The 15,847-nt window shown below is 42.0% G+C and overlaps 1 protein-coding gene across 1 annotated transcript in view; it reads right to left on the bottom strand.

Moving 5' to 3' along the window:
* SERINC5 (serine incorporator 5) overlaps positions 1-15,847 on the bottom strand; it is a 37,789-nt gene that overhangs the window by 11,027 nt on the left and 10,915 nt on the right. The window contains exons 2-5 of the mRNA XM_042875383.1: positions 12,114-12,281; positions 3,437-3,615; positions 3,088-3,170; positions 565-658 (exon numbers count right to left, since the gene is read on the bottom strand). Coding sequence (XP_042731317.1) covers positions 565-658; positions 3,088-3,170; positions 3,437-3,615; positions 12,114-12,281 — 524 coding nt within the window. The remainder of the gene's footprint in view (positions 1-564; positions 659-3,087; positions 3,171-3,436; positions 3,616-12,113; positions 12,282-15,847) is intronic.

Raw genomic sequence — 15,847 nt, forward strand, 5'->3', positions numbered from 1 at the left:
TTCTCACAACCAAAAATACATGAATAACTAAATAAATCATGCAATGTGCATTATGCTGATACAAAAAAAAAAAAAAAAACCAAACAACTGGATTTACCAGTTTGTACCACTCCATACAGTTTCACTGCTACACTTTGCAAATCCTGTTTTACTCTCTTGCAGCACTCTGTTTTCTAGCAAGTGTATTTCCACAGAAAACTGAACAGCTTAAAACAAAGTGTTTGCATCCCAATATGCTACTATTCATTGGAAGCAGAGTGATTGAGGTTAAGAACATGTCAGCAAAGAGTAGAATAAGGAGGAAACATTTCCTTTGGGAAAAGACAAAACTGGATGAAGAAAGATGCACAGTTCTAAACGTCAACATTTATACCACTTTCAAACGCTTCATTTCCCTTATTCCAAGGGATATGTTGCTCAGGAGTCCATCATAATATTATATATTATAATATTATATAGTATATATTACATTTTATGTAATCTATATATATATATAGTAGAGTATAATAATATATTGCGTACTATATTACATTATATATAAAAAACTATTTGTGCAACACATACCAATTTTTATTCCATTTGTGTGCAAACTCAACAAGCAAGATGAGTTGAATGGCAATGAAAAGGAAACCTCCTGCTGCTCCTACATAGCGCCAGGCTGCAAGGGCAGAGAAACAAAAAATTGGTCAGAATTGTAGCCACCTTTTCCCCAAGATAAGATGAAATTGTTGTCTACGAGGTGAAGACAATACACAGTTTAAATATCTCAATGAGAGGTTTTAGCCAAAAGGCCAGCTCAAGATTATCTCAAGAAGCTCCCTGTTGAACTCATCTTGCAAGCTATTACACACTCAGAAGAAGCCTGTTATGACAGTTACTGAGACTCCCTAGCCCAGATTTTTTTCCACACACAAGGTTACTATAATCAGACAGAAAATACTGAAACTTTTATTTGCGACTGGTAGGGGTGGAGGAGTCCTGACAGCATTTTCCTGAAGCCTAAACCCTAAAATTGCAAGGTACTAGAATACAGTGCTAAAAAGGGCAACTACTTCCCCTGATTCCAGTACCACTGGAAAATGAAGGCATGGCTCATCTATTTACAAACGTTGTCCTGAGCCACTCCCAAAGGAACAAGAACACTAGCTATTTATCAACTAGTTTTAAGACAGGTTATTTGACTACTTAACCACTGACCTACTATACTGTATGTGTGTAACTGCTTGAATACTTTGGACAACAAATCTCCTATGAGCAATACCAAACAATCAAGAAGAAAATTAAACAAACATGTGTGGAAAAAATAAAAAATAAAAAATAAAAAACACCACCACATTAAAATAAAACATACTTAGAAGACGTACCGAAGGAAAAAGCAGACCACCAATGCAGCAAGTAACCAAATAGCGAGACTCTCAGTAACAATCTCTTACTGCCACAGGCAGGACACTGGCATGCTTTATGGAGCTATCATAGACAAGGTTGGCAGGCCAGTGCAGATTTAATGCTACAACTCCCACAGACGTAGTGTTTGCACATAGTGCCCCTCATTTGTAATTAAAATCCTACACATGCGAAGAACATTCCACATTTTTTAGAAAAAAAAGCTCTATGTTTCTTGATAGCTAATAACAACAACAACAAAAAAGAGGGAAAACAGAACCAGACAATGCTAAGACCCTTTGTGTATCTATGATTCGGGAACTTCCTCAGGAGCTTCCTGAAGAATAGTTGAACAGGATATGTAAGACACTGCCTTACAGAGAAAAGCCAAAAAGTAATGTGGGGATGAGAGCTTGTTATGCTGTATTTCCAAACTAAGTTACATTGTAGTTCCCATCAACACAAAAAAAATTGCTTAACTTCTTCTTCAAATACTTCTTGATGACTTTTTGCCACGGAAAAGATTATTCAACAGACGACAGGGTGTCCTGCTCGCTTGTGGGTGTAATACATTTTATCACCTAAACCAAGCAGTGATTATACACTAATAACAATCTCACACAGCCAGCATGTGACTTTGTGGGAAGAAAAGGAATATGGGTAAGGATCCCTTCACCTACAAGGCACCAGACTGAACTAGGACCAGACATAAACAGCCAGTAAGAACAAGAAGTTGAAATAAGCCTACCTGTGGTTTACCTTGAGTGATTTTTACCTTAGATTCCCAGATTGGCATGTTCATAGTATGTCTGTCCAGTGTACACTTTGCCCCCAGCATTACTCTTCCCTTTCACTCTATTATAAACACCCTGGCTAGTTAAAAGACTGGGGGAGCTGAAAGCACACAATATCCAGTGTGCTTCAGTGGAAGTAACTGCCCAGACTCAACACTTTAAGGGCCTACATGCACTTGGCATACCAAAAAGCACAAACTCACCTTGGTGTCGTCACCAGGACTGCTGCTGCCAGCCCACCAGGCCCCTGGTGTACCCTACAGAGGTGGTACTGAAGCACTTGACCAGTACTAGCAGGCCCAAGTTGCACCAGGGTGTCTTCCAGAACTAGAAATGCATTGGGCACAGCACTCCTAGCAGCATGTTTGTACAGGCTGCAAGAAGCCTAGTTTTACATTATTATCTACTTATTATAATAGCATCTACACAATCAGCCTGAAAGCTTGTGACATCCCACATTACTTTATGGCACTGCATGCTTCCAGGCAGCCAGCGCCTGCAGACGGAAGGTCACCCTGTCCCTGATAGCACTTCTTTATCACACATCATAGTATCCAGCCGCTGTGCAACACAGAGCTATTTGCACAAAACTAACTTATACAGAACTCTATGCTCTCAAGTGAACAATTTCTTCTTCATTATTGCAGTCTCTGCTTCTTGAAGAATTTGCACAACAGCTCCACAGTAGTATTTTACTAGCCCACTTGGTCTCCTTGTGGCTAGCACCAACAATGAGAGGTTACTGTGTGTGGTCACCCCCATACAGTTTCAAATATTCTTTTTCTCCTGGACTACACTGTATTTACTTGAAGAAATACAGCCATGCTCACACTGAGCAGGCTTTCAGGATTTATAACCACCCTCAAGGCAGTACAGAATAAAGCAGCATTACAAAATGAGAAGGATGTACCATTGAGGAAAGTGTCCTGATCAGGAATGAAGAACGCTCCTGAGCACATTCCTGCCAGAAGGAGAAGCTTTAAAAACCAGAATCTGGATGAGAGAAAACAAAAGAAATCATCTGGTTACAATAGGAATTAGAGGTCTTCAGATCAAGTATTATGAAAAATGTCTAACCCAGCAAAACAAAAAAACACCTTTGTTGACTTGCTGCTGTTCTTTGCCCTTGGCTGCTTTACACCCAACAAAAGCAGTGAAATCAACCTTTTTTTTCTCTTGCTTTTTGCCTCCTGCTACACTCAATTGGAAAGTAAGCAACACAAATCTAAAAAAAGAGTGGAAATTGAACAAATACTCACCCATTATGAACATACGCTCGGCAGCTTTTGCTGTTGTTAATTTTGATGGTAAACAAGCAGAAGAAAAAGAAGAAACAGGCCATTCCAAAACAGACTTTGTACACCGCAGAGTATCCCACCAACTTCTCACACATCTCACCCGCCTGAATGCCCTTGCACATCTGTTCATAGAAGGGAAACTGGAAAATGAAACACATTACAGGCTGTTAGCACATAGAGCACCTCACAACTACACCTTCATAAGCTGGTGCACCACTGACTTTTCACTTCTTCATTTAACACTGACAGCATTCGTTGATACCTTTTGCTGATACCCCTCTGCCTGGATTTGACAGTTCAAGGGATATAGGACAGTATAAAAGACAATTTAGAGCTTTCTAGGACCTCAACTGTCATCTACTTCCAGATGGGTTTGGTGTACAAGCCCACCTCACTTTCCTTCAGATGTTGGCCTTAGTCATTGCAGTCCCTTAATACTTATTCACCCGCTGTGGGATGCTCTCTCTTCTTCCCATGTTTTACAACAACAGACTCTGTTTCAGTAATCCAGCTTACACAAAGCCATATTGGCATTTTCACCAGCCAAAGGGGCCACAAACAGGGGAGGAAGCTCTGCCTCATGCTGCCAGCACACCCAAGCAACATGGCAATAAGTTCCCTCTCTTGCATTACAGTTTCTGAAAGGGAGTTGTGCCAGTTACCCTGATTTTATGTTACATTAACAGAGAGGAAAATTCCACTTTCTTCTTGACTGGTCAAATATTTGCTCTTGAGGCTTTGTGCTTGGCTGTAAGGGGAATGTAAACTGCCACACATTTTGGCCATGGTTTCACCAAGTAGACATGACTCTGAGTGCCCAGAAAGCAGGACTTTGTGGACAGGACTGACTCCTGCGTGGTGCCTTTGTGGAGATCAACCCCTGCCTTCTCACAGCCAAGGAGTTGTGCAGAAGTAGAAGCATTTAATTAGAAAACCACCAGCTATTTCAAAGGAAGAAGGGCCTCTCTGTATGCACAAAGTGCTCAGCCACGGCTAGCAAGACAAATCAAGCAACCCATCAAAACCTTCAGAGCTGATCACTGCTATCTGCATGGGTAACTGACAAAATCAGGAAACAACACCTGCTAGGACAAAACACTGTACAAATAAATCAAGCAGATGAAATGGGAATCAGATGTGGGAAGAATCAAGCCAGGATGATTTTCTGAGAGAAAGACATGCAAAGATTGTGGGTAACACCATCCTTGAACATTTCCAAGAAAGAAGTGCCCGTGTCTACTTCTTTCAGCAGACTAGTAAGCCTACAAAAACAGGACATGGAAGTACAAACAGGACTTAACAGAAAGGGATCAGGCAGCGTTCCCAGCTGGGTAGAGAGCCATCCAAGATGCAGGAAATGTAAGATTAACACATAAGCTCTCACCTTCCAGCTGCAAGGCTTTGAAAGCATGCTTTCCACAATGCATGCTGCACAACTTTCAATTGCATTCAGTAACCCAAAACAGTCAACACCCTTTTTAGCAATTTCCCCAAAGGAAGTACTTCAGTAGCTCAAGGCAACACATAGTTAAATTATTGCTAAGTGCAGCACAGGAAAGCCAAACCACGACACTGAGCTAATCCTAGGTGGGCTACAATCAGAAGGAGATGAAAAGCAGGTTTCGGCACAGCTGCCCAGCATTACAGAAATGAGTTCAAGCTGTGCCACCCTGAGAAGCTCTTTCAGAAACGACTCAAACAAGTAGCCAGGGCTTGAGAAATTACACAGTAAACAAGTATTTGTGGCACAACTCACATACAAAAAATTTAGAGGGCTAGTAAGAAAATGTGCGGGGTGTCAGCAGTGCCTTTTCTTAAGTCTTGAAAAGCAATGAAACGACAAACTGGCTGAATGTGCCAGCATTCCAAATGAGCACATGGACTGAATGGAATAATTATGAGACCTATTAATACCACATCATTGCCAGGGCAAGCCAGGGGCCACAGCAACAACAGGGAAAGCAAGTGGGTTGTTGATGGCTAACCTCACAATCCTTTGCTTGTAATTGCCATCCATCAGCATGGTACTGAACATTATTTCTGAGAAAAATCAAAGGTTTCTTTTTATATAGATGATCATACTGTTTATACAGAGTTTCTGTTAGATCTAGACTTGGTACCAAATAGCATTCTGATTATGAGTTTTAAAACAAGAAAAACACCAAGACACTTGACTAATTAGCTAGTCAGTTAAAAACAGATCTCTAGGTAGCTATAAATAGCTTCTTATTGTGTGGAATTCTACTGACGTCTTGATGGAATTCTTGACCCTCTATCTTGTTTTCTGTTTCTTGCAGTAATTTCCTTACAGATCAGGCTGAGAGAAAATGGATGGATTCACAAGAACAACAGCTTACTTTGCGCCTACACGAGCAACAAAGACCTCAACACTATGTAGGATGCACAACATTATATACTGATAAATGATGGCCAGGAACACCCCTGTGCAACTAAACATCTTTTTCAGAGACCAGTGATCCTGAAGTAACAAATCAAGAACAAAACCAAACACTTGGGGATCCTTGCAGATAACGAACATGAGTACACTGCTGGCGACAAAAGGGTTGATGTAATGAAAAGGGCATCTTTTCACAACAAGATGAACTACTGCTGTGAACAACTTATAAAGCCTTACAGGTGTTCTTAATCACTGAAGGCTTAAAAAGACAATTTTTGTTTTGAAATTTTATCTCTGAAATACACTCAGCTGCAAGCAGCTTGTCCAACCCAAGTTTTTTATTATGTTTTCCTTTCGCTGGATAGTTTTGCTGGCTATTGGAGTCATGGATTACTTAGCCAAGCTTGATGAAGTACCTACCTTCCTCCCTTTACAAGTACCATAAGCTAATTCCCTGGCCTCTGAGTAGGGGACATTGCAAAAACTCAGTCTCTTCTTGGATGACTGCACGTATAGCTGCATGTGCTGCTTTGAAGGGAAGGCTAAGGTACTGAATGAGCTCTTTGCCTCGGTCTTCACTGGCAGCCAGGATTCCAGTATTTCTCACGTCCCTGAGCCCTGCAAACCTAAACCTCTAGGTGGGGACAGGGGTGGAAAATTCCCCCCCACTATGAGGACAGAGCAAGTCCAAGACCACCTCATAAGACTGAATGTGTACAAGTCTATGGGGCTGGATGGCGTGCCCATCTGGGTTCTGAAGGAGCTGGCTGAGGTGGTTGCTGAGCCACTCTCCATCATTTTTGAAAATTCGTGGCTGTCAGGTGAGGTCCTGGATGACTGGAGGAAGGGTCACATCATTCCCATTTACAAGAAAGGGAGCAAGAAGAACTCAGGGAACTGCAGGCTGGTGAGTCTCACCTCTGTGCCTTGGAAGATTATGGAACAGATCCTCCTGGATGACATGCTTGATCACATGAGGAATCGGCACGGCTTCACCAGGGGAAGGCCATGCTTAACCAATCTGGTGGCTTCTATGATGGAGTGATGGCAATTGGTGGACAAGGGGAAGGTGACCAATATCATTTACCTGGACTTGAGCAAGGCCTTTAACATGGTCCCCCACCACATCCTTATCTCCAAATTGGAGGGATGTGGATTTGGTGGGTGGACCACCTGAGAGATAAGAAACTGGTTAAAAAGCCACAGACAGAGGGTGGTCATCAATGGCTCTATGTCCAGATGGAGGCTGGTAACGAGCAGCGTCCTCCAGGGGTCTGTCTTGGGACTTGTGCTCTTCAACATCTTTATCAATGACATCAACGATGGAATCGAGTGCACCCACAGCAACTTTGCTGATGACACCAAGCTGAGTGGTGCAGTTGACATGGTGGAAGGAAGGGATGCCATGCAGAGGGACCTCAACAGGCTAGAAGGGTGGGCCTGGGCGAACCTGATGAGGTTCAACATGGCAAAGTGCAAGGTTTTACACTTGGGCCGAAGGAATCCCAGGCATCCATACAGACTGGAAGGAACAGTTCTTGAGAGCAGCCCTGTGGAGAAGGACCTGGGGTTGATCATCTTGATGGATGAAGAGCAAGAGCTCGGAAAGCAAATGGTATCCTGAGCTCCATCAGCAGAGGGGTGGCCAAAAGGGACAGGGAGGTGATTGTCCCCCTCTACTCTGCTCTTGTGAGGCCTAATCTGCAGTACTGTGTGATGGTCTGGAGCCCCCAGTACAAGAAAGACAGGGAGCTGTTGGAGAGGGTCCAGAGGAGAGCCACAAAGATGATCAGGGGACTGGAGCATCTCTCCTATGAAGACAGGCTGAGGGAGCTGGGCTTGTCCAGCCTGGAGAAAAGAAGGCTGCGGGGTGACCTCATTGCAGCTTTTCAATACCTAAAGGGAACCTACCAACAGGAGGGGAATCAACCCTTTCAAAGGGTTGGTAACAGCTGGACAAGGGGAAATGGTTTTAAGTTGAGGGAGGGAATATTTAGGTTGGATGTCAGGGGAAGTTCTTTACAGAGAGAGTGGTGAGATGCTGGAACAGGCTGCCCAGGGAGGCTGTGGATGCCCCGTCCCAAGAGGTGTTCAAGGCCAGGTTGGATGGGGCCCTGGGCAGCCTGGTCTAGTATTAAAAGGGGAGGTTGGTGGCCCTGCATGTGGCAAGGGGATTATAGATTCATGATCCTTGAGGTCCTTTCCAACCCTGGTCATTCTGTGATTCTGCGATGTGCAAAGACATCGTTAAATTGGTAATTTTTTTAAGTGAATTGAAACCCTTTGAGACAATGGCAATAATTATGAGAAAAAGATTAAACTACTTGGAGCAGAAACATCTGAAGAACAAGTTCAGACTGCCCTGAATTTGCTTTCCTATCAGGTCAAGCTGCTGGCAACTGTGATGCGGCAGCAAGCTGGTGTAGCTGTGCTTTGCCCAGGCTCAAGTCGGCTGCATTTGGGCCACCTCCAAGCCTGAATATATTTGTGCCCAACACCATGAGTGTGAGAATGTTGGGAACCCTTGGACACGTGAGAACAAAGGGCCTTAAGAGCCAAAGAAACCTGCAGTACATGCCCCCATCCAATAGAGGGAGAATGTGGCAGATGAAATTTGTTATGAAAATGGAGAAAGTATACAAGAAAATCTTTGTCAGTGGTGAAACTAAAGGAAAAAACACAGGTAAAATCCCTTGTCTTGAACAGGTGATATTTGGAGTGAAAAAAAAAACAAACAGTGTGATCAAAACATGCATAAGCTTGCCAGCTTAATACTTGTCAGAAATAGGCAACGGCACCTTAATTTAAAAACTTGGGTTTGGTCGCAAATTTACATTTTAATAAACTGTAATGCAGTTATGCCTGGGGAAATGAGCCTGAAAATATGCTCTACCAGAACATATAACCATTCAGAACTGAAATGCTTTGGCAATAATGAATTGGTTTTCACGAACATTTGTTTTCCTGAAATCCTCCTTCTGACTCTTGTTTAATTATTTAAGAAGGACATGGGTACTTTCAGGATGAAACCAGTAGTTTTGAAACTGCTTTGACATTAAGAAATACATAAATTTTTTTTTAAATTAACAGTTTTTTGACAAACCAAATACTATCTCCCTTCTTTTGCATCAACCGTCATTTCAAAGCCTGTGAAATGCAAGGCCATGCTTCAACAGAACGTTTGCCAGTATAAAGGTATAGCTGGTTCTCACCAGAATAACTGGAAAAATATATACACGGATCACAGAAGCCTTTCTTCAAGTTGAGTCCTGCTTTGCTTCCTCTTGGACCAAAGTCAAATTTTAAAACCAACTTGTATAACTTTATTGTCACCAGGCGTTCCTGTCCTGTTCCTGTCCACATTGTTAAAGTTTTCACATCTTGATGCCGTATCCCACCTTTCACCTTGATACACACAACCTTGCTCCTTTGAAATCTATCCTACTTGCTACAGTTCAAACTATTCTCCACAGCAAACCACTCCCTCCCTATTTATTTCACTCCCTATCCACTCCCTCACCATTGCTTCTTGCTTCCTCCCCAGAGATCAAAGATAAATGCCATGGTTTCTCTGCACATTTTTCAGAATTTAACTCTTCCAGTCTCTCTCCCTTTGTGTCTCATGGGCACAGGAACGGATCAGATAAGAAGGAAGGATGAAAAGAACAGAGAAAAACATACCAAAAAAGAAATCATGTATACTCTACTCGAGCAGGTTCCCAACTCTGGGCTGGCACCTACAGAATTTGACAACTCAGGAACTAAAAATCCTGTTTGAAACATACATTGATAGACTGAAGGCATGACATTGGAGGCAAATGAATTATTTTAAAACAAACATTTTTAAAAGTCTTTTTATGGTGTCCATAAAAGATGTACACTGCTGTTGTTTCCTCTCAAAATAACTTCAAAGATACAAAGGCTACCAGGCTACAATACTTTGAGATCTATTTCCGGCTTGGGAATTTGTAACCAACCAACAAAACAATCAAAATTTCTTCACTAACAAGCTGAGATTCCTTTCTCATAACATCAGTGCAACTATTAGATATCTAAACCGATAAAGGTGAGATTCCTTTCATGTAACATCAGTCTGATTATTTGATTTCTAAATTGGTAAAGCAGACTCATGGTTTCCTGGCAATGTGATGGCTTCATAAAGGACTGCACTGAAATTTTAAATATTTTTTAACAGAGAAAAATAAACAAATCTAGTTAAAATGAAATGAAATGCTGTCCCTTTCATGAAAAAGAGCGCAAGGTCCTAAAAGCATTCTGCAAAGTATTTGCTTACAGACTGCCTTCAGGATTTAAGAATACTCTGTGATCCAGCCAAAAGCAAAGGAATCATTAAGTGCCCTGTGCTTTCAAAACACAGTTCATCTTTGGGAAGCCAAGACCAGTTTGTCTGGACAAATATTTTGAAGGTGCACTTTACTAGAACAGGCTTGAATTAGTTTCAAGAGTCTGAACAGCCCAGAATTATTAAATTAGAGAGGAGAAAGACTACTTTCAGATGGTCAATTTCCTATTCAAAGTCATCAACTGCTCTAAATTAAGATGGTAATTATCTTTCTACTTCACACTAACAGCTACTTTTCATGCCATTTCTTCCTACACTGAGCTTTAAAGACTACAAACTGGAAAAGGAATTTGGCAAGACTGAAAAGCACGCTGTTGAAGCCTGCTTGAATCACTTTTCTGTTGGACAGGGAGACAGTTTTTTTTATTAGGAATACAAACAGCATCAAAACCACACTACTCATGGAAAAGTGAATTTATGAAATTTGGATACCTATTAGCATATAATTTGTCTTCCATATGCTTCAGTTCCTTGGATTATTCATTTTATTGCCAATCTAAGCTTCCACTAAGTCAAAGTAAGTCCTGGCAAGAAACTTCAGCATCATGTTAAAAAGCTTTTGAGGTGCAGCTCGCAGTCACATCTCAGTGTCTGTAGTAGGCACTCTTACAGATCTGACTGCAAGTTCTGGTGACCACAGGTAAGAAGGCAGCATTGTGATAATCCAAGCAAAGCAATACTAAAGAAAGTTAGGACAAAATGTACAAAAAGGGCATAATGGGGTAAAGATCGCTGGCACCAAACCCTCAAGATAGCCGTATGTAATCCTGTTGTTTCACCTTTCTTTCAGTTAGAGGATGTTACCACCAGCTTCTGGCCCAGGCTGCCTCAGAGGGATGGTTTTCACGCTAACTAAAAGCCAGGGACAGAAGTTAAGTAGGGCACCAACTCTGACAACAGTCAGTAAAACAAGGAAATGACCATCACCATGCTCCCTCTGGGACTCTCTCTTTGGGAAGGAATGTAGAGAACTAGATGCTCAGAGCAACTGAAGTATTCTGAATCTTCAGGGTGAGTACAGTGACAGCCTCAAAGCAGGCCTGAAGCTCAGGGCAGGAAAGTTTCAGTCCCACATTGCTTAATTTTTAAAATGTAAATGGTCCGGCCATTGTTTTTCTCTACTTAAAAACAGACTTATTTTCTTGTAGCTTGTAGAGTGAGAGAAAGAATTTATGCTACTAAGAGCAAATTAAGTGGCTTAAGAAATGAAACCAAAGATGAAATACAACAGGTCTGGCATCTGATCTCAGGAAAGTTATATATTAGGATTCTGAAAGAAATTTGAATTTTATAATCTAGTTTTAGCCATAGCTCCTTTTATGCTTTTGAAGCTTTTTAATTAAAAAGACAATTAGAACTGAACAATGTCTGCTGTAGTTAGAGGCCATGTGAACATGATGAGTCAACACATGTGGAAGAAAATGCACTACACAGGATTTGCAGCATTGTGCTTTGTAGTAGTAGTGTGTCACATAACACAAAGGACACAGAATTAGTATTATAAACACAATTCTCGAAGTGCTGCTTTCTAGCTGCTTCTTCTACTACTTAGCAAGCTACCAAAGAAACTCAACATCAGACTAAAGCAATTTATTCTACTACAAGATGTGTTGAAACTACCTACACAGCAAACTTGGGATGAGTTTATAGTAGTGGGTTTCCCTACAACAAAAGAGAAGGCAGGCCACTACTTCCACGATCCCTGACTCTTGCTGTTGTGAAATACACTCAGAGTGTACTGGGCTGGGCTTGGAAATGGGTGGGTAGAAAGAATGGACTGCCTTTTCTGAAAAGGAAGTGTTCTTTCGTACAGGAGGAGAAAATAGAAAGATGGAGCTCCATTTCCCCTCAGAAGCAGTAGTGCATATCTTACTTACGTGTGTTTTCATTTCATTAGCTACTGTCGTCGACATCATGACACAGCAGATAATAGTCACCAGGATGAAGTAAAGAGCATACATGAAGCGGGTGCTTGTTGACTGCTTTATCTTGGGGCAGCATTTGCAGCACAAGGAACAAGCAGCAGTACCACAGCAGCAGGCCAACTGGAAAGGAAGACAAAAATCCAAGTCATTCCATTATCACCAGTATGTTTCTACTGCAACAGTCACATGGCAAAACTGGGAGACTTCCTACAAACTCCAGAATTTCTTTAGTCATCTCCTTTTAGCACATCAGTATTTAAGTAGAAGTAGCTTGTCCTCTATGTCAAATCCTTGGGCCCAAACACACCAGTTTCTAGCTTTCCCACATACAAAGGATGGGGGCGAGAAAGAACAGCTCCTGATTTCTTCGCCTTACTCTCTGCTGTCTGTGCACAGATCACAGTCTTGTCACATTCCACCAAGCAGAACAGGCACTGCAACAGTCAGCCTCTACTTCCTGCAGTACACAATTCCCCTTACACAAGAAACAAATCTGGAGAAGAAGAGCACAGACTCAAAATCTGTTTGCTTTTAACACGTAGAACACAATGAATTTTGTAGCCAGGACAAGCTGGAGATGGGTTTTGTTTCACAAGAAGCTACAGACTCTATAGCAGAGTCTGCAGTGATAGGCCAAGGGGCAATGATTTCAAACTTAAAGAGGGTAGATTTAGCTTGGATATAAGGAAAAAGTCTTTTACTGTGAGGGTGGTGAGGCACTGATTACCTACAGATGTGCTGGAAGCCCCTTCCCTAGAGACTTCCAAGGTCAGGCTGAACCAGGCTCTGGACAACCTGATGTAACTGTAGGTGTCCCTGCTCACTGCAGGACTAGATGACCTCCAAAAGATGCTTCTAACTCTAAGGATTCTATGCTTTTCAGTTCACTGGAACCACACTGCCCTCTTAAAAGAAGTCTTATTCCTGGTAGACACATGGAATCATTATTCTGCTACAGGAATTTGTAAGCTCCTGAAGATTTTAAGCAAATCTAGGTGGTGAAGAAAAGCTGCTTAAGGAACACCCTGGGGTAGCTGCACTTACAACTCTGTAAACAGGTAATAATTACAAAAACAAATAAGCAAAAATCACATTTACAGTTCTAAATACCCTCTGTAGTAGAGAAAGCCTTGAAATACTTTGCTTACTGCAAACAAAGCAAAAAAAAAAAAAAAAAAAAAAAAGGCTGAAAGACTGAAATGTAATGGCATAATCTTATACGGAAGAACTGAAGAAAGCCAGAGAAGAAATCCAAACTCACAGCTGGTCAGAAACATTTTAGCAAAGATTAAATTAGTGATTTTCATCTTTGCAAAAAGAAGAGATTAGAAGGAATGCATAACACAGCTACAAGTAAAACAAATACCAAGACAAATACCAAGTCTTACTTCAGCTAATATTGTCTGTAGTATTTAAATGCCATTGAGAGATGGAATTGCATGTATGTTTTTATTTCCTTTCTTCCTGCAACTATACGAGCATCCAAGATAAAAACCTAAGGGATTCCAAAAAGCATAAAGAATAATTTCTTTATTCAGCAGAGGACAAGGCACAGAATAAGTCCTGTGAAGGATTTCACTTGGGGCTCATTATTTCCCTGCTGTTGACAGTATCATGAACTTCCAGATCAGCTGGATTCACCTTCTCTTCCTTCCACTTTAGGAGGTCATAGGTAAAACTACAAATGTATGTGTTATTTTTGTACATAAGGCAGCAGTGTCCTTGGCTAGGCCTTTCATTGCAACAGGCATCAGCTTCATACAGCCCCATCCTTCTCTCAGCAGAAGCAACCACAGGAATTTCTGGACATCAGCAGGCACCCAGGCACAAGGAGCCTCTCTTCCAGGCCCTGCTGCAGATCCAAGCACCCCCACTTGCCCGCACTCCTGATTTTGGGCTGTTGGCAGCCAGAACTCAGTACAGGGACAAGCACTGGATGTGTCATGGGCTTAAGAATACCCAGAGTACTGTCCATTGGCACACGTGCCCTGCAGTTCCTCAGCCCTCTCATGGGATCACAGATGGCCAGAGGATCTCGCTGCTAGCTAGCAAGTAGCTGCAGACATGAGCTCTTGCCAGAGACTTCAAAATGCACTTATTTGTCATCAGGGTATGCTTTAAACAGCAAACGCTGCATTTGAGTTGTCCAGGCACACACACACACAAACACACTTCCTCCTAGGACACATTCTCCTTCAGCAGCGAAGCCTGTCTGACCCAGGAGCGGCAGGCGTCCCATGTGTTTGTTTGCAGACATGTGTCTCTGATGCGACCCCACAGTCTGGCTCCTAGACTGGTTGATCAGAGTATCTGATCATGGCAAAAAAGAAGGGTCTTTAAAAGACTTCCAGCTTGCTATTTCCTCATCACTATTATCAGTTGCAACACTCAAGCTCAGACTTCCTGTCCTCATCCCCATGCCTCACTCCACAGCAGCTGTGTGGCTCATACAGCAAAATGGGGACAGCACGACACATTCTGCCTTGCTCTGGGTTCACTGCTGTGCCTCACACCAGGGAAGACACAGCCTCCATGCAAGCAGCTTCTAGAACTGCCACTGCTGGGGCACAGAAATCCTCCCAACAACACATGAAACTTAAGCTGCGGGAAATAAGCAGAATGGGCTCATGTTGGCACCAAAGTTGTTAATTAAAAACACAATGTGCATAAGCACATCAGGCAAGTACATTTTGAGAAGACAATGCCAGCTGAGTGAAATTATCTTTTACTGCACCAACTGCAAATTCAAGAAATAACCACGCTACGGTGATCTATTTATTCAGCAAACAATTGGGAAAAAAAAGTACTTCAAAACAAAAATATATCTGAAAAACATAACCTATCCACCTCAAAATTATGAAAAAAAAAAGAAGAAAAAAATTAATACTGAAGGTTCTTTCAGTCTGTATCAGCCAGATCCAAAGTATCTAGGAAGTATTTCAACTGCTGGCTGTACTCAGCATACCATTAAAAACTATACTGGAGAATGGAAAAGTTACACAGCTTTGGCATTTTTAGGAGTGAGAGTGGAACATCATTTTCTTAAGTTCTACAGAGCTCTGCCAGTGAAACTTCATCCATGTCCAGGGACGTGTCTGCTATTCCAGTCCTGGGAGCCCTCCAGTCCCAGGAGCTGCTATTTAAAGCAACAAATACTTAAATAGCATATGTAGTTCACTAGCACATTGCTTCTCATTATTTAGTGAAACTTTAATGATAGCTTCTGATAGGCAGCATGTAACCTATAAGTTGATAGTATTTGTGAAAAACTGCAGTGCATTCATCTTATTTCAGACACTCCTCAAGACACTCTGAATAGTCATGGAAACCACAGAAAGCTGGTTAGGTTGTTCAGCCACAGCCCCACGTTTTTAAAAAAGAAAAAATAGAGTAACTCTGGTTATGATTAGCTACATTCCAGAATGGGCCGCAATGAAATAGGTGTTATCCAAAAATATATGAGAACAGCCTCTGTCCCAAAGAGTGAGATGCTGGCTGGCTGTGAGCCACTGACCTGAGAGGTTTCAAAGATGTTATCTTTGGACGGCAAACTTCAAAGTCCAGCTCTGCAATGAGCTCTCTGTTCAAAGGCTGCTGCAGCGCACAGCTGCACCACCACTGTCTGATGCCACATGCCTTACTATGGGCATTAGCCATCTCACTTTGTTCTGCCTCCTGGCTGCAGT

Source organism: Lagopus leucura, unplaced genomic scaffold, assembly GCF_019238085.1.
Source record: "Lagopus leucura isolate 7727_CA_CO unplaced genomic scaffold, USGS_WTPT01 Super-Scaffold_100014, whole genome shotgun sequence".
Lineage (NCBI taxonomy): Eukaryota > Metazoa > Chordata > Aves > Galliformes > Phasianidae > Lagopus > Lagopus leucura.